The sequence below is a fragment of the Budorcas taxicolor genome, chromosome 10 (assembly GCF_023091745.1).
Source record: "Budorcas taxicolor isolate Tak-1 chromosome 10, Takin1.1, whole genome shotgun sequence".
Lineage (NCBI taxonomy): Eukaryota > Metazoa > Chordata > Mammalia > Artiodactyla > Bovidae > Budorcas > Budorcas taxicolor.
In genome coordinates, this window is record NC_068919.1 from 11,832,060 (window position 1) to 11,856,745 (window position 24,686).

The following is a 24,686-nucleotide window of genomic DNA, read 5'->3' on the forward strand; positions in this document are numbered from 1 at the left end:
TCACAGACTTGTTTTTTCACTTATTATTAGCAGGGTTTAAATCCAAATGTTGGAACATTATTATCACATAGTGAAGACGTTTTGTTCTTTTTCTAAATGAAGACTGAAGTTGCTGGAGATCCTAGACAAGTTTCAACTGTTCATCTACAACTAGGATTACCACTGGTTTTTATTGTTGGTCAACAAGCTACTTATGAAGCTGATAGAACAACTGCAGAATGGGTTGCTTGGCGTCTTCTGGGAAAAGCTGGAGTTCTACTTTTGTTAAGGTATTTTAAACATGGAATGGTATATTCTCTATTTAGCAAGACACTAATATTTTTCTTGGTAATGTGTTCACTGGTAAATAAATTCAAATCTCTGATAGATTCTAATATAGTTAAGAGCCAGTTGCTGAATTTAAGTCTTTAATTATCAGCTTGATTAATATTTAGACCTTTAAACTTTACTAAATGAAGGTGTAGATTAAGATAGAGTATAGAAAACCTGGTCTGTATTTACATGAAAAATTTCTCAGGCTCACTAAATTGTAATCTTTTTTCATAAACATTTTTAGTATAAAATTTTCAGTTCAATTTTAGATTGACCTCCTGGATGGCAACATATAACATTTATTTCCATTTTGATAAAGGGACTCTTCAGAAGTGGACATTCCTCAGGATACTAATGTTATCATCAGAAGAGCAGAAGAGGTTGGTCATTTCCTATATTGGTCTACAACGTGTGCTTATTTAAAAGAGGTTAATACACATGGTCCTAAAGTAACATATGCTTATTACAGGAAAATTCTATGAATTGCCACTATTCAGAGATAACTGTTGTTAATATTTTCAACTGTTGTGTGTTATTTTCATTTGTTAATCTTTTTCCATGTATGTTTGTATATTTATATAAATATATGTATATCTGCTGCTGCTGCTGCTGGTAAGTCACTTCAGTCGTGTCCAACTCTGTGCGACTCCAGAGACGGCAGCCCACCAGGCTCCCCCATCCCTGGGATTCTCCAGGCAAGAACACTGGAGTGGGTTGCCATTTCCTTCTCCAGTGCATGAAAGTGAAAAGTGAAAGTGAAGTCACTCAGTTGTGTCTGACTCTTAGTGACCCCATGGACTGCAGCCCACCAGGCTCCTCCGTCCATGGGATTTTCCAGGCAAGAGGACTGGAGTGGGGCGCCATTGCCTTCTCCGACATGTATATCTACATATGCATATTTTTAAGGAAATTTAGGTTCATGCTATATACATTCTACCTTTCACATACAGTTATATTTCATTACTTGGTATTGTGCTGTGATGCCTGCCTTTAAGCACTGTTTTGGGCATCACTGATTTATTTCCCTTTGCTAAATTTCTAGAAGTAAATTTTGTTAAATGAGATTTTTCTTTTTCAGAGCTCGGGCCTTTAACCACTTTAATTAATCTTTTTTGTGATTTAAAAATTTTATAGATTATACTTCATTTAAACTTATTATAAACTACTGGCTGTATTCCTTATGCTGTACAATATATACTTGTGACTTATTTATTTTATTCATGGTAGTTTGTACCTCCTAATCCCCTCCCCCATTCCCTCTTTCTACTGGTAACCATTAGTTTGTATTCTATATCTGTGAGTCTGTTTCTGCTTTGTTATATTCATTAATTTGTTTTATGTTTTAAATTCCACATATAAGTGGTAATGTACAGCATTTGTCTTTTTCTGCCTGACTTATTTCATCGAGCACAATATCCTCCAGGTCCATCTGTGTTATTGGAAATGACAAAATTTCACTCTTTTTTTATGGCAGAGTGATATTTCATCGCATGTGTATGCCACATCTTTACCCACTTGTCTGTTCATAGACGCTTGGGTTGCTTCCATATCTTGGCTATTGTAAATAATGCTACTGTGAAGACTGGAGTGCATATATCTTTTCAGATTAGTGTTTTTGTTTTCTTTGGATTCTACTGTTTTACTTTTCATGTGTGAAGTTAATTGATTTTCATTTATTTTTTTTTTCCTGAATGTGATTTTTCTTTCTTTTCTTCCATGGGAAGGCATTTTATTTTAAACATAGCAGTGTGTACATGTCAATGGGAATTTTAAAGATTTTTAAAATACGCAGTCAAATTTCCTTCGAGAAATATTATTTTACCAGAAGGATTTAGAATTCCTTGTTCTTCATACATCTTTGCCAGTACTGAGTAGTAATCTTTAAAAAAAATTATTTCTATACACAAAAAAAGTTTCCATATTAATTTGCATGTCTTTGATAACTTTGACTAGTGAGATCACCTGTATTTCCTTTGTACATTTCTTAAATTTTTGAATTTCTTAAATTCTTAAAAATTTCCTTAGATTTTTCTTAATTAAGAACTCTTCAGAATATCTTCTAAATATTTTAAACATATGCTAAAAAATTGTTGATATGTTTACAAATGGTCAGATAGTTTAAACTTAAATTCTCTTGCATAAGTCTATGGTATGAGTACTAGATTCAGATATCAAGATTGCTGGGAGAAATATCAATAACCTCAGATAAGCAGATGACACCACCCTTATGCCAGAAAGTGAAGAGGAACTAAAAAAGAGCCTCTTGATGAAAGTGAAAGAGGAGAGTGAAAAAGCTGGCCTAAAACTCAACATTCAAAAAACTAAGACCATGGCCTCTGGTCCCATCACTCCATGGCAAATAGATGGGGAAACAATGGAAACAGTGAGAGACTTTATTGGGGGGCTCCAAAATCACTGCAGATGGTGACTGCAGCCATGAAATTAAAAGACGCTTGCTCCTTGGAAGAAAAGCCATGACCAACCTAGACAGCATATTAGAAAGCAGAGACATTACTTTGCTGACAGAGGTCCATCTGGTCAAAGCTGTGGTTTTTCCAATAGTCATGTATGGATGTGAGAGTTGGACTGTGAAGAAGGCTGAGCACCGAAGAATTGATGCTTTTGAACTGTGGTGTTGGAGAAGACTCTTGAATCCCTTGAACTGCAAGGAGATCAAACCAGTCAATCCTAAAGGAAATCAGTCCTGAATATTCATTGAAAGGGCTGATGCTGAGCTGAAACTCCAATACTTTGACCACCTGATGCAAAGAACTGACTCATTGGAAAAGACCCTGATGCTGGGAAAGATTGAAGGCAGGAGGAGAAGGGGACAACAGAAGATGAGATGGTTGGATGGCATCACCGACTTGATGGACATGAGTCTGAGTAAACTCTGGGAGTTGGTGATGGACAAGGAAGCCTGGCATGCTGCAGTCCATGGGGTCACAAAGAGTCGGACACGACTGAACAACTGAACTGAACTGACTGATGAGTACTGAGTTAAAAAGAGTCAGAAGACTTGACTCCGTTCCTGCTTGTTCTGGGCCCAGATAACTGAATTAACTTCTTCCAGCTCAGTTTTCTCATTTGTGAAATAGTTATAAAACCTCTCCTTCTAACTTATATTTTATAAGACCAAATAGTAAAATACTTTGAGAACTGTAATACTGTTCAAATATGTGTACTGTGAGGTCATTATGCTTTGCTTTTAGACCAAGTAATTGAAAGAATACTTACTGAAGCTATTTTTTTTTTTTTTTACTATTAGATAAAGGATTCCAAAATAGGACTTACTTTGTTATTGGGGAAAAGGTTTTATAGAAGAATTAAAGTTCATGCTGTTTTCCCAGCACATATGAAAGTTATGTTTATACTATACTGTAGTCTGTTAAGTGTGCAATAGCGTTATGTCTAAAAAAATTAATGTATGTACCTTTAGTTAAAAAATAGTTACTGCTAAAAAATGCTAACCGTCATCTGAGCTTCTAGTGAGTTGTAATCTTTTTGCTCATGGAGGGCCCTGCCTTGATGTTGATGGCTGCTGAGTGATCAAGACAGTAGTTGCTGAAGGTTGAGGTAGCTGTGGCAATTTCTTAAAATAAGACAAAAATGAAGTTTGCCACATTGATTGACTGTTCCTTTCACAAATGATTTCTCTGTAGTATGCAATGCTGCTTGGTAGAATTTTACCCACAGTAGAAATTCTTTCAAAATTGGAATCAATCCCCTCAGACTCTGCTGCTGCTCTATCAACTAAGTTTTTGTAAGATTCTCAATCTTTTGTTCTCATATCAACGATCTTTAGAGCTGCTTCACAGAAGTAGATTCCATCCCCAGAAACCACTTTCTTTGCTCATCCATAAGAAACAACTCCTCATCCGTGCAAGTTTGATTGTGAGATTGTAGCAGGGTTAATTACTAAAATAATCTAGTGGCCTAAAATTTCATGTTTTAAAAAAGTTTTGGTTGAGCCTTAGTGTAAGAAATTTTAATGGAATAATTTCAATGGAATATAATTTGGTATTCTTAAAATACCTGGGGCCAGGTATTATTTTTATGTTTATGGCTAAACAGTCAATTGAACTTTGTAGTGGAATTATTTATTTATTTTTATTAAATTACTTTTTTCCCCCCTTCTTTTTGGCCATGCCACACAACTTGTGGGATCTAAATTCCCCAACCAGGGATTGAACCCAGGCCAGGGCAGTGAAAGCCCCAATCCTAACTGCTAGGCCTCCAGGGGCCTCTCTAGTGGAGTTATTTAGGACTAAGTATTATTTTGAGTGGTGGTGGTGATTTGGTCACTAAGTCATGTAAAATATCAAAAGAATTTTGGTGCTATTTGCAATAAAATTGCATATATTTGTATCTTGTATTGAGGTAGGACTTACTGTTAAAATACTTCAGATTTCAGCAGAATGTAACTGTGACAAGAAGCAAATGAGACTTTCAGTTCCGTGTTTTGCCTTCTTTTCTAGTAGCATGCACTATCTTTCCATAATGTTTAGATACTTTTAATATTGTGGAGTTAATTTCCCATTTTTATTTTTAAATATTAAAATTGAAATTCACAAGTTTAATTTCTTTTTAGTGTCAAACAAGTAAAATATATTAAAATGGTTCATTATATTCTAGTCATATCTTTTAAAATTAATGTATTTCTAGGACACACAAGTGGAATTTTTGGCATTAAGTCATATTGATTTAATAGTATTCCATCTGGAAAGTACCATGAACATTGAGGAAATGGCCAAATATGAAGACATGGAAGAGCTAAATATAGGTAATGTGTTTTTTTGATGCTCATGTTCCCCTCCCATTCCTGCCCAGCATCCTTAAGGTCAGTGAAATTTCAGTGAATTAACTTTCACATTCAAGAATATGAAGAGACCTGAAGAAATTAATTTTGAATCACATTTTAGCAAGTTGATTAGGTGAAAAGATACAAAGATGCTCTATTTTGCTTAGTGTGATACCTTTCATTGTTATATATCAGGCTTCTCTCTGCCTGTGCCTTTATCCTCCAGATCAGTTCTTTCAGTGCTACTGGTCTATTCCATGTTTAAAAAGGACCCAGGAGCCACAATATAATATTTATTTTTGTTATTCCTATTAGGGTATGAAATTCTGATGAAAATAGTTATGTATTTGTAGTTGTAAATGAATCCACTTGTTAACAGTAAAAGGAGTAAACTTTGATAATATTTTTATACTTATTTTTAACGTTATTTTTTTTAATTTAATATTTTTTTAATAACGTTAAAAATAATTGTTGTTTTAACATTTAAACATTTAACATTAATATTTTAACGTTAAATTAATTTTAACATAATGTCAAAATAATTTTAACATTAATTTTAACAGGATTTTGCCAATTCTGTTTTTCTTTTTATTGTTCTATTGCTTACGTTTTGAAGTATTCTGTAGTTTTCAAGGCTATTTCCCACACGTTATTTACTTTGATTGTTATCCTCTGAGTTAGCTGAGGTCGCCTTCATTGTAGATGAAGAGTCTGTGTTTTGGCAGAGTTAACTGATCTGCACAAAGCCACAAATGGCATGTGGAGCATTCTGACTTGAAATTTCATTTATGACCATTATCATTCCTGATACTTCTTTATAACATATCCTATTGTGAAATTGCTCATTTGCTTTTCTCCCTTCTGTACTGGTCTATTATAAACTTCTAAGGCAGGGATTATGTCTTGTGCATTGGCTAAATGTATCCTGTTTAGTAAATTATTGAATTTTTATCACGAGTCCTGTTGAGTAAATACTTTTTATGTAGTCCTGTTGTTACGAGTCCCAGGAAGGAAGGAATTTGCATATTCTTTTCATGAGATCTGTTTATTATGAAGATCAAAATCTGTATTATAAATTTAGTAAGGCCTCTGAGCTTTAACTGATATATGGCCAGCTTCATGGTTTGAGCACTGCTCTCGTTTTCTGGTATACAGAAGTTAGAACTGCTAATGGTTTAAGGCGGAGTTCTTCTCCATAGCATCATCATTATTCAGGCAGGTCTGTGTTCTGGTCTCGTGCTCCTTGCTTTGTTCCTATCATCTTTCATATATTCAAACTTTCAAAGTCACAGGAATCATCCAGGTGTCAGTTTAACAGGATTCCTGTCCTCTGTGGAAGTTGCCTGTATCAAAATTTTGTTGCTGTGTCTCATTTTACTTAGTGGCTCTCTGGCTTCAGCTTGCCCTCTGGTGCTGCCTTCTCATTTTTTCTCTCTCCTGTCTTTGCTCCTCAGCCCAGTTCTTATGTTTTGGGGGTGGGGGGTGTTTGGTCTTAATTTCCTATGTTTGTAATCCATATTGACTCATAATATAGAATGATGTTGTGCCCAAATACACAATTGCCCTCTTATTTTCATTCCTTCTCATTAATTAGGAAAGATAGATGAGGCTTGGAAGGAGTTTGTTACCATGTAAAAGTGGAATATACAGAAAAATGCTCTTCAAAGGAAATGAACACACAATGAGTCAGAATTAAATGAACTCGGTTCTACAAAAAGAGTATGAAAAAAACTTATGTGACTAAAAAGAATATATATACATGTTGATAAGTAGGTGAAATGTAGAGCTGAGGAGTGAATATATTTAAAAACTAAAGTGGCTTATTAAGAGAATGGGAAAGCAGAAAGGTGTTAGAACAAGGTAAGAGAAGAAAGGATGGATTAGGAAATAAGAGTGGACTGGCAGGAAAGTGAAAATATGTGAATAGTAAGAAAATACTGTAAATGAGAAAATTGGCCTTTATTAATTTGGATATTGAGGGCATAACTTTTAGTATCATAGAATGTGATATTTGAAAGTATCTTAAAATTAATAGTGTAAGTCTTATGGTTCACAGCTTTGAACACTGAAACTCCTAGAGTTATGTAATTGACTAGAGTCACACAGCTAAAAATTGCTGATGTGATACTAATCTAGGTCTAGTCTTTTATGGTATTGGAAATCATATGGAAAATAATAGTTTAGTTTTCTGAATGCATTGTCTTTCTCACTTCCTTACTTTTTAATATGTTATTACAGAGAATTATAAATGTATCATAAAATAGGATAATGGAACAAACCTCCAGATAACCATTTCCTGGCCTCACCCAACTACCATCAGTCAGTGGCTAATCCTGTTACAATCATAGCCCTTTACTTATTATTTTTCACCTAATTCCAAGCATATAAAGTCATCCATAAATATTTCCCTGTCTTTCAGACATGTAAGGATTCTTTTAAAATTAGCATAATGCTATTACTACATCTAAATGGTTCAGTTCAGTTCAGTCACTCAGTCGTGTCTGACTCTTTGTGACCCCATGAATTGCAACACGCCAGGCCTCCCTGTCCATCACCAACTCCCAGAGTTCACCCACACCCACGTCCATAGAGTCGGTGATGCCATCCAGCCATCTCATCCTCTGTCGTCCCCTTTTTCTCCTGCCCCCAATCCCTCCCAACATCAGAGTCTTTTCCAGTGAGTCAACTCTTCGCATGAAGTGGCCAAAGTACTGGAGTTTCAGCTTTAGCATCATTCCTTCCAAAGAATACCCAGGACTGATCTCCTTTAGAATGGACTGCTTGGATCTCCTCAAGGGACTCTCAGGAGTCTTCTCCAACACCACAGTTCAAACGCATCAATTCTTCGGCGCTCAGCTTTCTTCACAGTCCAGCTCTCACACCCATACATGACTACTGGAGAAACCATAGCCTTGACTAGACGGACCTTTGTTGGCCAAGTAATGTCTCTGCTTTTGAATATGCTGTCTAGGTTGGTCATAACTTTCCCTCCAAGGAGTAAGCGTCTTTTAATTTCATGGCTGCAGTCACCATCTGCAGTGATTTTGGATAAGAATTGTTAGTATCAGATGCTTGGTCGACATGCAGAGTTCCAGCTTCATCGTGCTTTTTCACGCCACTGTTGCCTTGTACATGCTGTTCATGTTACTCTTATTCCTCTGCTGCCTCCTTAAGTTTCATTTTTCTTTTAATAATGTTCAGCTAGTGTCAGCTTCTAGGAAGCTTTAATTGTCTCTAATCAAGTTAGATGTTCCTCCAGTGTTACCATATGATCTGTACAAACTTCCAACAGGACATTTGTGAATTCAGAATATGTGTGTGTATGTGTGTTTACTACATATTTTAATGGATAGATGAATGAATGGGTGGGTGGGTCTGTGTCTTAATGAAAAGTTTTTTTTTTAAGATTTAATTGATATGTAACGTTATATTAGTGTTAGTTGTATACCATAATGATTCAATATTTCTATATATTGTGGTTAATGAAATGATTTTTTCATATTCAGAATCTACCCAGAACTCAATACACATAGAATAAAATCAAAATTTCTTGGTTTATATGGCCTCTTATGGCTTTCCACGTGGTACTAGTGGTAAAGAACCTGCTTGCCAATGCAGGCGAAGGAGACATAAGAGATGCGGGTTCAATCCCGGATCGGGAAGATCCCCTGGAGGAGGAAATGGCAACCCACTGCTGTATTCTTGCCTGGAGAATCCCATAGACAGAGGAGCCTGGTGGGCTACATACAGTCCGTGGGGTCGCAAAGAATTGAACACAACTGAGTGACTAACTGGTTCCAAATAGGAAAAGGAGTATGTCAAGGCTGTATATTGTCACCCTGATTATTTAACTTATATGCAGAGTACATCATGAGAAACACTGGGCTGGAGGAAGCACAAGCTGGAATCAAGATTGCTGGGAGAAATATCAATAACCTCAGATATGCAGATGACACCACCCTTATGGCAGAAAGTGAAGAGCAACTAAAGAACCTTTCGATGAAAGTGAAAGAGGAGAGTGAAAAAGTTGGCTTAAAGCTCAACATTCAGAAAATGAAGATCATGGCATCTCGTCCCATCATTTCATGGCAAATAGATGGGGAAACAGTGGAAACAGTGTCAGACTTTATTTGGGGGGGGGGCTCCAAAATCACTGCAGATGGTGACTGCAGCCATGAAATTAAAAGATGCTAACTCCTTGGAAGAAAAGTTATGACCAACCTAGATAGCATATTCAAAAGCAGAGATATTACTTTGCCAATAAAGGTCCGTCTAGTCAAGGCTCTAGTTTTTCCTGTGGTCATGTATGGATGTGAGAGTTGGACTGTGAAGAAAGTTGAGTGCCGAAAAATTGATGCGTTTGAACTGTGGTGTTGGAGAAGACTCCTGAGAGTCCCTTGGACTGCAAGGAGATCCAACCAGTCTATTCTAAAGGAGATCAGCCCTGGGTGTTCTTTGGAAGGAATGATGCTAAAGCTGAAACTCCAGTACTCTGGCCACCTCATGCGAAGAGCTGACTCATTGGAAAAGACTCTGATGTTGGGAGGGATTGGGGGCAGGAGGAAAAGGGGGTGACAGAGAATGAGATGGCTGGATGGCATCACCGACTCGATGGACGTGAGTTTGAGTGAACTCTGGGAGTTGGTGATGGACAGGGAGGCCTGGCGTTCTGCGATTCATGGGGTTGCAGAGAGTCAGACACGACTGAGCGACTGAACTGAACTGAGTGGCTAATACACACATGACCTAGAAACCCTAGAGTTTTCTCATGTCATTCCTTCAGTCTATTTCGTTTTAGTCAAATGTGCTTTCCCTCAGTGCCTAGAGTATGCTGAGCTCTTTTATGTCCCCGAGTCTTTGCATATGTTGTTCTCTTTGCCTAAAACATTCTTTTCTTGATTATCTGGTACACTTTGGATTGTCCAGTTTAAATCTCCCTGTTAAAATCTCTCACTGTATCTTTTGCCTTTCTTCTTAAACTGATCACATTTATAGTTTTATATTTATTTAGTGATGAGTTTATTGACTGATTTTTCCATAGATAGAAACTGTATGGTCAGGACTGTGTCTGCTTTGCTTACCACTTTCCTTAGTGTCCATCACAGTGTTTGCTGTGTAGTAGAAGCTAAAGAAATACTGTCAAACATGTGTGGTAGGACTTTTTTAGGTTATAAATTAATATATTGATTAGAACCAAATGTTATTTGTTGTCAAGTATATTATTTTTATATTTATATTTATTTTATTATTTCTTGACAAGTGTAAGTAATTCCTTTTGGAATTAACTAAAACTTGATCATTTCTAGGTCAGGAAGCATCTGAGAGTCATTTAAGATAGGAAGCCAGACAACTAGAAAGTTTTCTAAATATCATGCATTTTAAATATTAAGATAGTACGAATTCATGAGTTTCTATGAAGTGCCAAATTTTCATATGCTTGCCTGGGAGAAGAGCTGAAATGTTTTAAATTATACATTTATATTTACATTAATTTCTCTTCAAACATTTCAGAAATTCAAGATGATGAAGTGGAAGAAACTGTTTACAGAGACAGGAAGAGACAGTTACCTTTGGAACTCACTGTGGAATTAACGGAAGAGACATTTCAGGCGACAGTAACGGCTTCTGACAGCATAGTGCTTTTCTATGCTGGCTGTGAGTATTATGAACCTTTAGAGGTGACTACTGTACTGCATATTAGGACATTTAAAGTAGGCAGATTTTACTTTTTCATTCTGTTATTACACGTTGTAAAATGACATAGCTTTCATATGTCCCACACTTTTAAACAGCTTACTTCGGAGCTGTTTCTAGGGTTGTAAAACTGATTATTTATAGTTTAGTCAAAGTGTTTGTCGCTCAGTCATATCTGACTCTTTGCAGTCCCATAGACTGTAGCCCGCCAGGCACTTCTGCCTACGGGATTCTCCAGGCAAGAATACTGGAGTGGGTTGCCGTTCCCTTCTCCAGGGGATCTGAGCCTCCTGCATTGCAGGCAGATTCTTTACCGTGTGAGCCACCAGAAAAGCCCTGATTATAGGTATCTGACTTATAAATTGAAGATTATGATTAAACTAGATGTTAAGCTTACTAATTTGGAAAATTGTTATTCAAGCTAATGATTTTAATAGATTAACAGTTATTGTAGGTTTATAGGCATTATATTGCTTTTAACAATAGCCATTCAACTATACTCCTTGCCATATGAATGTAGAAAATTAGTTGTATTTGGAACTCTCTTGAATGTGTGGACAATACTGAGTGCTGCATATTAGAATATTTCTTAGTATAAAATAATTCTGAGATACCCCATTAATCTATATGTTTGTTATAGATAAATATGGACGCTTTAGAAATATGTATGTTGTAATATCTATCTAATTTTTTATTTTAATGTAGGGCAAGCAGTATCCATGGCATTTCTGCAGTCCTATATCGATGTGGCAGTTAAACTGAAAGGTATTACACTGCTGTAGGCATGTTTATTTTCCTGGTTCTGAGCTATAGCTGTTCGTAAAATTGTGTCACGCTAAAGATGTAGAAAACCACATAAAATTTCAGATTATTATGTTTGTGTCTCCACAACAAACATAATAAGTTAATACTGAACATTAGACTATTCCACTTGAAACCAGATTAAGTATTAAAACCATTTTACAGCAAAGAAAATTAAAAAGTGATAACTTCAGTATAAGTCAGTACTCCACGGTTAGTAAGTTAAGGAACCATGAGTTTCAAAACTGTTAAGAGCATTCCCTTTGATTGTCTTCATTAAACTGTCTTATAGCTTTATACTTAATCCAGTAAACTTTTTGGCTGAATTCAGTCATTTAGCAAACATTTACTGAGTGCCTACTATATGCCAGTTACTGTTAAATATTATTAAACATATACTAAATATTAACTATAGTCTCACAGTCTAATGAAGGCTCTAAGATCCCAGTGTTCTTGAAGCTATACAGTTAGCTTTTCATGGGTAGGGAATTTCTTAATGGCCAGAATCTTTTTCTTTAATTTTTTTTAATTTTTACTTTATTTTACTTTACAATACTGTATTGGTTTTGCCATACATTGACATGAATCCACCACGGGTGTACATGCGTTCCCAAACATGAACCCCCCTCCCACCTCCTTCCCCATAACATCTCTCTGGGTCATCCCCGTGCACCAGCCCCAAGCATCCTGTATCCTGCCTCAGACATAGACAGCCAGAATCTTTTTATTTTAACTATTCTATGAAACCTGATTCAGTGGTAGACAATCAGTAATCCAAGCAATGAACTAAAAATGTCTATGCCACTGTCCCAGTAAAGACAAAAGGAGGAGTGGGGAGGCCTGTTAGTAAGAGAGAGAGAGTAATGGATTAGGTAAGTATAATATTTTGTAATCATTTGAATAAGACAGTCCAGATCATGCTTTGTATCTTTAATATGATTTCTTCTTACTCTGTTTCTTGTTAATAAAAGCTATTATGGCTAAATGGGCTTTTTCTTGGCTACTCCAGAAATGCATCCACCATTTAGTTTTTTGGGACACTAGCTTACAGCCTCTTTTGTTATTTAGTAAAGTTCCTTATGGGAAGAAAGTATGCCTTATACTCAGTTCATTGGACTTAGTGCATTGTCTTACATTACAGAATATCTCGTGTTTAATAATTGTTGAGTAAATAAATTAGCAAATATAGTAGAGTTTCATAAATTTTGTTTTATTTTGTGGAAAAGGTGTACTGGTATACAACTTGTGTGTGTGTGTATGTATGTGTATATATATATATGTATATGTGTGTATATATATATGTATATGTGTGTGTGTGTGTGTATATATATGTGTATATATATATATATATATATATGGGGCTTTTGTGAATTCAAGAAGTTGATTCCAGAAAGTCAACCCTAAATACAATATGTTCTATAATAATAAAAGCATCAGAGATATAAAAAACCATTTTTGATCCATTTCTCTTCCATTCATTTCCAAACTACATTTGATCCATCGTTTGATTATTTCATTCCCCAAGTGAAGGGATGATTAAGTCTGTAGATAATATGATACCTAATTTTTTTTTAAAGCAAATCCTGTCACTCTCTAGTTCTCCTTTATGGTTGCAGTCTACAGACTGATTTAAATTTCTTCTCTTAGGTTTTCCAGCCTTACTGGTAAATGATTAGAAGAAAGAAAAAGTAGGAAAACATAAACCATAATAAAATAGTAGTTGGAAAATGTCCCTGAATACTAGAATTATCCCCCCTCCCCAGCCCATTTGGCTAGATACCAAATGAAAATGAAAGGAGGTTCTCTTACTTTCTTCTGTTAATGACCAAATAAAGACCTGACCCCTCAATGCAAGGACTCTGAGTTGTATGTGTTTGTAGAATAAAAAAGCAGATTAACCAACCTAAAGACTTGATTTCTTTTTTCAATTAGTATGTTCTTTATGAATAACAATTCTTTTAGTAATTAGATATCAGATAGGTGGATTATTTTGGAAGTTCATGGGGCTTCATATAGAAATGCATACTATAGGTAACAATAATGTTTTGTGTCTATGGTAAAGCCTATACTATAATTTTATAAACTAGGACAATATTGTAATACTTTTGGTGTTTAGTTGTATAATCTTTCATGTTGTTTTGGGAAAAAGCCACTTTTTATCTCAGTCCAAGAGGATGAAGAATATTTTATACTCAGTCACCAGGTGGCAGCAAATGTCTGTTTTTGTTTTTCTTTTAAATTAGGATCCTTACTTGAAATTGCTGTGTTGTTAAAATATGTGGAGTGTAATACTACAGTAATCTTAGAACATTAGACTACTCCACTTGAAACATGATTAAGTATTGAAACCATTTTACAGCAAAGAAAATTAAAATGTGATAACTTCAGTATAAGTAGCCTTATCATTTTTTAATAATATATATCAATATTCTTTTTTTTCAGTTTTAAAGATAACATCAAAGTTTTCAGCTTGGACTGCTGGGACATTTTAAGCGGTGGTAGACCCACTGAGGATGCTTATTGAAGGGAGAGAACTACATTTATTATGACACCATGTCCCGTCCTTTGGTGGCAATACATAGTATGATGCTCCATCTGAGCAAGCACCAGTACATCCACCACTAGATATTTATTGACTAAACGACTAAAATAAAGGAGAAGAGAACTTTATAGAGTAGATCTAAGCCTAGAAGGAATAAAGATTTGTCTTTGTATCCTCAGATAATATTCAGGTATTAACATGCTTTAATGTAAACACTGAAAATTTGTTCATGAAGAAATGAATCAGGGTATATTTCACAAATTCTTATTGGATACATAATATGTAATAGACATTGTTTAGGTAGCAGGTTTATAAGACAGACTAGACCCTATGAGATAGAATCTAGGATCGTAATGTAAGGATGGATTTTTAGTATTAAAACTTTTGATGATAAAATATTAAAATATTGTGTTTCACAATTTTAGTCATATGGGTAGGTTACATCCTAATTTAGAATTTAGGATTAAATTGATATACAAAGATTCCTTCTTTGATCTAATACTATATTAAAATTTCCTTTTATTAGATTTTCTTCCTTTCTTTCATTAGCTGAGTTGTATGGTACTTTGTTATTTGGTTTTTGATATCTCTGCACCTAACTATATATTTTGGAGAACTGGAGAACTTTGCATATACAGTTGACTTAGACAACGCAGGGATTAGGGGCGTTGACTTTCCATACAGGAGAAAATCCAAGTGTAACAGGTTTGGCCCTCCGTGTACACATTTGCCAGAGAAGGCAATGGCACCCCACCCCAGTCCTCTTGCCTGGAAAATCCCATGGACGGAGGAGCCTGGTAGGCTGCAGTCCACGAGGTCGCTAAGAGTTGGACACGACTGAGCGACTTCACTTTCACTTTTCACTTTCATGCATTGGAGAAGGAAATGGCAGCCCACTCCAGTGTTCTTGCCTGGAGAATCCCAGGGATGGGGGAGCCTGGTGGGCTGCCGTCTATGGGGTCGCACAGAGTCAGACACGACTGAAGCGACTTAGCAGCAGCAGCATACACATTTGCTCTGTATCCAAGTTTCCACATCCATGGATTCATCCAACCTTGGATCATGTGGGACTGTAGCATTTACTATTGAAACAGATCCGTAAGTGGGCCTGCACAGTGCTTTCCAAGGGTCAACTGTATTAGTATAGAACAAGTAGGAATTTCTCTTTGAGGTTCTGCTATATGTTTTCTCAGGCTGAAAAGAAATTATTTAGATTAAATAAATATGTATGAAGTTATACTGTTAAGACAGGTTGGGTATGTGAAAGTGAAAAGTGAAAGTCGCTCAGTCGTGTCCGATTCTTTGTGACCCCATGGACTATACAGTCTGTGGAATTCTCCAGGCCAGAATACTGGAGTGGGTAGCCTTTCCCTTCTCCAGAGGATCTTCCCAACCTGGGGATCAAACCCAGGTCTCCCACATTGCAGGCGGGTTCTTTACCAGCTGAGCCACAAGAGAAACCCAAGAATACTGGGGTGGGTAGCCTATCCCTTCTCCAGGGGATCTTCCCAACCCAAGAATCAAACTGGGGTCTCCTGCATTGCAGGCACAGTCTTTACCAACTGAGCTATCAGAGAAGTGAAGTGAAGTGAAGTTGCTCAGTCGTGTCTGACTCCTTGCAACCCTGTGGACTGTAGCCTACCAGGCTCCTCTGTCCATGGGATTTTCCAAGCAAGAGTACTAGAGTGGGTTGCCATTTCCTTCTCCAGGGGATCTTTCCTATCCAGGGATTGAACCCAGGTCTCCCACATTGCAGGCAGACACTTTACTGTCTGAGCCATTAGGGAAGTCTGAGCTATCAGAGAAGCCCTAGGTGAATATCATGGAGGCCCTAGATAGTATATTCACACACATATTTAAGGTATTCATGTACGAGGACTGCTCTAGATTCTGGAAAATCAGTGATGAGGAAACCAGACACAGTCCCTGCTCTCAGGAAGCTCAAATCATGTAACAACACAAATGAGTACATAACTCCATGATGAGGTAGGGAAAAGAGCATGGTCCTTTAGGAGTATAAGAATCAGATGTAGATCAAGGTGTCAATGGAGGCTTCTCTGAAATGGTCACACATGCAGAGATCTGAAGGGTGGAAAGACCTGACTGGTAAAATTGGTAGAGGTGGGCTGCTATCTAAATAGATTTGAGTTTTGAAAAGATATCGATAGCTTCAGTGTAGAGACATGTTAAATTCTGGGAGATGAATTAGGAGAAGTGATGACTAGAGTGGTGGCAGTAAAGAGAAAGGGACAGATATAAGAGGTACTCAAAATTTAGGTGGTAAAATTGGAAGGCATGCGGATTGATGATGTAAGACCTGCGGAGTTTAGGAACAAAGAGGTGTGAAAGGTGATACTTTGCTTTCAGAGTTGCACAGGATGGCAACGTTCACTGCTGTTCAGAGGAAAGAAATCATGTTTGGTTTTAGACGTCTTGAGTTTGAGGATGTTTCTGTTCAAAGGGACCTAGAGAAGGCAGTATGGATACATGGATCTGGAACTTTGAGGATCCTGGGCCAAAGCTATAAATTTAGGATTTACTAGGTTGTTGTTGATTATTGAGATTGTCTAAAAGAGAGTGAAGAACAAGAAGAGAAAGCAACTTAAATTGAGCCTTGAGGGAACTCCTGACTCCACTGGCGGAAGAGCCTGCAAAATGGAACAAAAGGAGGCAGCTGGGGAGAGGCTGCAGCCAATGGGAGGAGGTGCTGCAAAGAACCAAGGGAAGAGAGTGCACCGGGAGTGTGTCATGCTGCCGAGAAGTTGAAATAAGAACGGGATACAAAGACATTAACAGTTCTCAACAACTGAGTTTTCACATTAACATTTATAAAAACGTGCATTTTCTTTTTATGTAGGCACATCCACTATGCTGCTTGCTAGAGTAAACTGTGCAGATTGGTCTCATGTGTGTACCAAGCAAAATGTTACTGAATTCCCTGTTGTAAAGATGTACAAGGAAGGCCAGAACCCGGTATCTTACACTGGTATGCTGGGAACTGAAGACCTCTTAAAATTTATTCAACTGTAAGTATTCAGCTTCCTAAGATTTTTTAAGTTTTAGATCTATTCAGCTCCTAATTCCCTTACTTATTTGACACACCTTGGATAGGTTAAGGAAGTATGAACACTGATGAGAAGAGCCTATTACTTTTTAGCACTTTTGGGGAGATAGAAATTTTATTTAATGAGACTGATTTTTTTTGTTTGTTTATTTAGAATAGTGTCTTTATTTTGTATTTGTATTTATTTTAGACAATCTCAATAATCAACAACAAAATAAAGACAAAATGAAGATGTTTATCCTATGAAATATACTAAATTCAGTGTGTATATATATATATAACAAGCTGAGAAGTATTTTTAAAAATTAATTTTGACTATATTCATCCAGCAACAGGATTTCATGCCCAGTGAACATTACGTCTGTCCAAGAAGCAGAAGAATATTTAAATGGGGAATTATATAAAGACCTAGTCTCCTATTCTAGCATGTCAGTACTGGGACTGTTTAGCCCAACCATGACAAGAGGTAAGTGGAACTGAACATTTAAATTACATAATGTATAGTTGAAGGCTTGTTTACTTGTTTTCTTTTTAAAGAATTAATATCTTTTTAAATTAAAGAGAACTCAATTGTAGAGAATTTTGAAAATACAAAGAAGTTTGAAGAAAAATAAAAATCTTTAGAGTTGTTAAATTTTAATGTAATTTCTTCCCTCTTTTTTTGTGAACTTATGTGTTGAATATTAATATACATTTTAATGTAATTGGGCTAGTACTGTGTATTTAGGTTAGTATCTGCTGTCTTTATTTTTAACATTAAGTGGGTGCATTTTTCCATGTAATTAATATTCTTCAAAAACATCATGGCTGTATAATATTTGATTGGATGAATATACCATAATTTATTTAACTGTTTACCAACAAATAATTTCTTTTATTTCCTTTTTGCTATGTATTGTAAAGAGTATTTTTATTTATGAGTCTTTGTGTAGGTTTTAGACTATTTAATAGCTATGGATTCCCAGTAGGTGAATAACTTTGTCTTCTGTAAACTGTATATATGTTACTCATTTTTTTAAAAAAAAGGTTTTAGCATTTGTCTAAGGAATTACTATGAGATTATTATATACTAAAGATATTAAGCTTTTGTCATTTTATTAATATTCCAATTATTTCCCCCAGCTTGTTGTTTGCTTTTTAGCTTTGCCTAGTAATTTTATATGTAATAGTTAAAATTTTTTTCAAATTTATTGATTTTGAGATTTCTTCCATTGCTTTAGCTATAGAAAATCCTTATCATTCTGATCAGTTAATAGCTACCTGTCTCTTGTTTTATAATATTTTCTTATGCTATACTGTCTTCTTGTTTCGAATATTCTTTTTTAAACTTTGTGAGTGATAAGACACAGATAACATGAAACTTAGCCTCTTAATCATTTATAAGTGTATAGTTAACTAGTGTTAACTGTATTTCTATTGTGTGCAAATTCTGATTTCCAGAACTTTTTCATCTTACAAAACTAAAACTCTTTGCACGTTAAAGAGCGACTCCCTTTCCCTGTTTCCCTAGCGCTTGGCAAACACCATTTTCCTGTCCATTTCTATGAATTTGACTACTCTAGTACCCCATGAAAGCCAGATCATGTAGTGTTTGTCTTTTTCTGAATAGCTAATATATACACATCTTTTTAAATGTTTTCTATTTTATTCACTTTATCTGTTGATACTTAGTCTATTTATTTTATAAAGCATGTTGACTATGATTGGGTCATCTCTTTTTCTTTTTGACAGTTTATCTTTTTTGCCTATTAACTCTTCTAAGTGAACTTCAGCCATTTACACATATTGTCTAAACTTACTCAAATTTGTGTTGCTTGTTTTATGCTTCATTGGTATTTCTTTTTAAAAAAAAAATTTGTTACATATTTTTTAAATTTACTAAAGGATAGTTGATTTATAATGTATTAATTTCAACTGTACCTCCGAGTGACTCAGTTATACACATATATTTTTTTATATTCTTTTCCATTATGGTTTATCATAGGATACTGTAATAGTTCCCTGCGCTATACAGTGGAACCTTATTGTTTATTCATCCTGTATGTAAAAGTTTGTATATGTTAATCCCAAACTCCCAATTCTTCCCTCCCTCACACTTCCCTCCTTGTCAACCACTAGTCTGTTCTGGTTTGTGAGGCTGTTTCTGTTTCATAGATATTTCATTTATGTTGTATTTTAGATTCCACATATAAGTGATACCATATGGTATTTGTCTTTCTCTTTCTGACTTCCTTCACTGTCTGATCATCTCTAGGTCCATCCATGCTGCTGCAGATGGCATTAGTTCATTCTTTTTCGTGGCTGAGTAGTATTTGGTTATATATGTATGTACCTCATCTTCTTTATCTGTTCATCTGTTGATGGACATTTAAGTTGTGTCTTGGCTGATGTGAATAGTGCTTCTGTGAACACAGGGGTGCTTATAACCCTTCAAATTTTAGTTTTGTCTGGTTTTATGCCTAGCAGTGGAATTACAGAATCATATGGCAACTCTGTTTTTGGTTTTTTGAGCAACTTTCATATACTGTTTTCCTATAGTGGCTGCACCATTTTATATTCCCTCCAACAGTATAACAGAGTACCTTTTTCTTCACACCCTTTCCAACATTTATTATTTGTAGACTTTTTGATGATGGCCATTCTGACTGGTGTGAGGTGGTACCTCATTGTAGTTTTGATTTGCATTTCTCTAATAATGATGATGAGCATCTTTTCATGTGTCTGTTGGCCCCTATATGTCTTCTTTGGAGAAATGTCTGTTTAGACCTTCTGCCCATTTTTTCAGTTGGGTTGTTTGTTTTTTTGTTATTGAATTGTCTGACCTGTTTGTGTATTTTGGACATTAAGCCTTTATCGGTTGCATCCTTTGTAGATATTTTTTTCCCAGTTCATAGGTTGTTTTTTTGGTTTATTTTTGGTTTCCTTTTCTATACAGAAGCTTGTAAGCTTCATTAGGTCATATTTATTTTTGCTTTTATTTCTATTTCCTTGGGAGACTAACCTAAGAAAACGAATTAATTCATCTTATTTTTGATGCATTTCAAATTAATGCTTTTGCCTTCAGCTTTGATACAATGCTTATACTAATAAGTTTAATTTGTTTGTTTTACATAGTATCATTGGTTTTCTGTAGTATCATAAGCCCACTAGTGGGCTTCCCTGATGGCTGAGATGGTAATCTGCCTGCAAGGCAGGAGCCCCGGGTTCTATCCCAGGGTTGGGAAGATTCCCTGGAGAGTGGAATACCCACTCTAGTATTCTTACCAGGAGAATTCATGGACAGAGGAGCTTGGCGGGTTGCATGGAGTTGCAGAGTCGGACACAACTGAGCAATTAGAACTCTCTCTACATGGTTGGCTATGGTGTTCTTTTAACATTACAACTTCTCTATACTTAAACTGCCTCTCTTTACTTTTTTTGTCCTTCAAAGGACTGTGTCTTTCGATAAGTTTTAAAGAGAGAGTCACAGGGCATTTATTCTAACCAGTGGTGTTGCTTAGAGTGTTATTCTCTTGGCTTTGAAGATGGATGACCTCTTGAATGGGTAGCAAAAAGTGTTTTCTTCATCATGTCAACTGAAAAAAAAAAAGCACAAAGTGAGAGTTGTGAGTTAAGTTTTATTTGGGGGCAAAATGATTATAGCCTGGAGCCAACCTCTCCAATAGTTGTGGGGATCTGCTCTGAAGCGCTGAGCGGGGAGGCAGTATATGTGTAATTGTGGTGAAGAGGATTACATGCCGTCAGGCACACGTTTTGACTGAAGACTGCTGCTAGTCACAAGGAGCAGATGTCTCTGTTAATGATTTTAGTGCTGCTTTTCTAGACACGAAAAGATACAAGAAATTGGGTCCCTAAAATCTTCTGAAGATATCTATCTGAAGGCTTGTTCCTCCAGTTTTTCCCAGAGTGCAGAGTGCCTCATTCCTGATTTCCACCCGAAACTCCTTTCAGGGTGTGTTCAACTAAACACAACTAAAATGGTTGGTTACCTCATCCTTATAGAGGCAGATGGCAAGTAACAATATTTAGTTGGCATTCTCATGCTGTTTCCATTTATGTAGCAAACTTCCTCTTTCCTTTTTCTTTTATTTAAGATGAATTTCAAAATCTGAATGAAATATTTTAAGAATGTTTGTATGGGAAGAAGATCCCCAGTGTCCAGCATTATAATTGTATATAGTTGATACTATTAACTATTGATTCTTATTAAATTTTGCTTTCTAAAAATTGCTGTCTAGTATTTTTTCTTTCTACTTTGTCTTCAAAAAAAAAAAAAAGAGAACTCACTAGAAAGAAGAATAAGACTGTTAATATGTGCCATGTGGCTTACCATCTTAGAAGGCAAAATCCAGAGGGCATAACTTTTTAATTTCTATTCTATGAAAAATCATAAAGTAAATGACTCTCTGTTTTACTCCTTTTTCCCTTTCTCATGTTTTTTCAGCCACATTGACTTTGTTTTCTGCCTACCTCAGGTACCTGGAGTCCTGAAGTTCTTGTTTATTATTTACACTGGGCCTCCTTCAGAACAGAATTAGTCTTTAGATAATAAAAAGCACAAATACAATAAAGTCATTAAAACAAGGATAAGAGTCAAGCAATGAAAGTAGGAGATAATTAGGCAGAATGCCTAGAAACAATGCAGTGATCGTAAAACTCAACCCTGAGCAATCTGGTAGCAAATAGAAACAAAGATGAAATTTTTGCCAACTTATCATCATTATATAATAAATGGCAAAATGCAAGTTAGGGTGCTGAGTCACCCGTAGAGAAAATATTTCTCTGATTGTACATGCTAAGAGGAGTTTTTCATATATGTGTGTATATACATATGTATTTTATTTAGAGATCGACATAAGGAGAAGTGTGTTGTTGTTTAGTCGCCAAGTTGTATCCAACTCTTCTGTGAGTCCATAAACCGTAGCCTGCCAGCCTCCTCTGTCCATGGGATTTCCCAGGCAAGAATACTGGAGCGGGTTGCCATTTCCTTCTCCAGGGGATCTTCCTGACCCAGGGATCAAACCCACATCTCTGCACTGGCAGGCAGATTCTTTTCCACTTAGGCACTTGCATGACCCCCAGAAACACTGTACTTGACCATATTTCTATACAAATGATGATAAAATTTACATATGATTACCTCTCAACAAACTTCAAAAGCATGATGCTGAAGTATTGATACATAAAGGTGGTGTAGTCTGGATATGATGCTTTTTTTTACGGGGTTGGTTGCTTCTAAGACTTTTAAGTCAGGTTATTAGTTCCTCTTCTTTTTTTGTTTTTGTTTGCAAAAACTGTCATGCAATAGTTGTTGGATTTTCAGCATCTACTGAGAAAACATAAAACAATAAAGGGCTCTTATGAATCCATAAAATTTTTATGTTCATTTTGATTATATTCACAAATGCTAACTAGCAGCATTTGCTGAGCAGTTTTTGTATGAAATACTAATTGTTGTTCATGTAGATTCTAATGGTTTGAAGACTAATGTGAGTCCCATGAAAGCTGAAATGTCTCTTTTATCTGCTGGTGTATTTTTCAGGCCCCTCCACTAGAAAGTTACTACTTTTCCCCTTATAGTTAATAAATACCTTGTGGGAATATAATTTAAAACTCTGTAAATGTCCTGTTTCTCATCTTTTGCATACTGGTTTTAGAATCCACTCACTGCCTGAAAGAGGTATTACTGTGATAGTTGCCAAGTGGGCAATTGCCAATTCCATTATTCCTTCTACCTTTATCAGTTGGCACACTACTCATTTGTTTATCAGTATGGTTACCTGAGTTCTTATTTTATTCAATGGATTACAATCAGTCGCTATCATTAATTTGCTCAGGTTGTCCTAAGATCCCTTTCATTCTATTATACATTTTTCCCCCTCATCCCTGGTACCTGTGACCTTTTGAGATGTCTCCATTGTTTTTTGAATGTCCTTTTGCCACAAAATGTTCCCAGCCCCATTCCTAGAATCAGCCAGTTCTCCAGGGAATCCAGTTTCTTTTAGTGAGACATTGAATCTAAAAGCTGAGATCTAGGGGTTAGGAATGCTTTTAGTTACTGGGGTGTTCTTGCCTCTTGCTAACAGAGCTAAAATACAGATGAATCTACATATGTGTGTGTATAAATATAACTATGTAATAAAATGTAACAGGGGAAAGAAGCAGTATTGCTAAATAAATGTATTTATTTTATGCAATTGAATGTGCTTAAAATTAAAACAACCATAAGTCACTATTAATATTACATCTCAAGTATATTTATAGCGGTTAAAAAAACTTTTCATTTAGATAACTGATCATTTCCTTATTTTGGGTTGCCATAAATTCTGACATACATGGCAGTTCTCACCAAAGAGGAGAATGTGCCTGGTTTCAAACATTCAAAGGGGAATTTACACTTTGATTTAGTGGAAACGGATATAGATCTGAGGTCTACAGTCTTAAATACTCCCATTCCCCAAGGAACTCTTAGGATTTATGAACAAGTAGACTCATGAAGCGGAGAAGGCGATGGCACCCCACTCCAGTGCTCTTGCCTGGAAAATCCCGTGGACAGAGGAGCCTGGTAGGCTGTGGTCCATGGGGTCGCAAAGAGTCAGACACGCTGAGCGACTTCCTTTCACTTTTCACTTTCATGCATTGGAGAAGGAAATGGCAACCCACTCCAGTGTTCTTGCCTGGAGAATCCCAGGGATGGGGGAGCCTGGTGGGCTGCCGTCTATGGGATCACACAGAGTCAGACACGACTGAAGTGACTTAGCAGCAGACTCATGAAGAGCCTTCCAGTAAACATATTCATGAGTTTAGAATCTTATGAAAGAGCAAATTATATGGAATGTTAGCGTCTTTCCCCGCTGTTTTTTATTTTAAAAAGAAGGCGCTAAAACAGATTCCATTATGTCACTGCTTTAGGTAACAGGCATCAATTACTGATCAGAATTTAGAGAAATTTCTCTTCGAAACGAGAGGGTAGGCACTCAGTTCCTTCTCGTTGCCTTGTTTTCTTGCGTATCTTTTCTAGTTTGGTATAGCACAGGCTAAAGAAAATGTTTTCATGGATTACTCATTTCTCATTAAATTTATGATTATAAATGAGTTCTCAGTGCTGCCTCCAGGTGGATCTTGCCACCCTAGTAAGTGGCTTTACTACAGTGTTTCTCAATCTTGTGGAAAGCATGCATCATTTTTAGACAATCTGGTGATTACCCAGTGTTAACAGTGTTGGTGCTCACATCACGAATATAGTACTGACTACTAAGGGACAGATCTTCTGGGTTCAGCATACCCAGACCTCTAGGTGCTTTATGATTCAGTTCTTCCATCATTGTTTTTCTATTTGAACTGCTGTGAACATTTCATGCAACCAGCCGAGGTATCATCTGACCTTCAGTTGGCAAGAATACATCATTTACAAAAGTCCATCTCTGCTCTTTTCTCATTAGTCTATAGCTGTTTAATTCAGACTTGCTTCT

General features: G+C 36.2%; 1 protein-coding gene across 1 annotated transcript in view; it reads left to right on the plus strand.

Annotated features, from left to right (window-relative positions):
- Nucleotides 1–24,686, plus strand: part of TXNDC16 (thioredoxin domain containing 16) — an 85,868-nt gene that overhangs the window by 41,426 nt on the left and 19,756 nt on the right. The window contains exons 8-14 of the mRNA XM_052647104.1: nucleotides 103–269; nucleotides 632–692; nucleotides 4,978–5,095; nucleotides 10,625–10,768; nucleotides 11,513–11,572; nucleotides 17,008–17,176; nucleotides 17,544–17,680. Coding sequence (XP_052503064.1) covers nucleotides 103–269; nucleotides 632–692; nucleotides 4,978–5,095; nucleotides 10,625–10,768; nucleotides 11,513–11,572; nucleotides 17,008–17,176; nucleotides 17,544–17,680 — 856 coding nt within the window. The remainder of the gene's footprint in view (nucleotides 1–102; nucleotides 270–631; nucleotides 693–4,977; nucleotides 5,096–10,624; nucleotides 10,769–11,512; nucleotides 11,573–17,007; nucleotides 17,177–17,543; nucleotides 17,681–24,686) is intronic.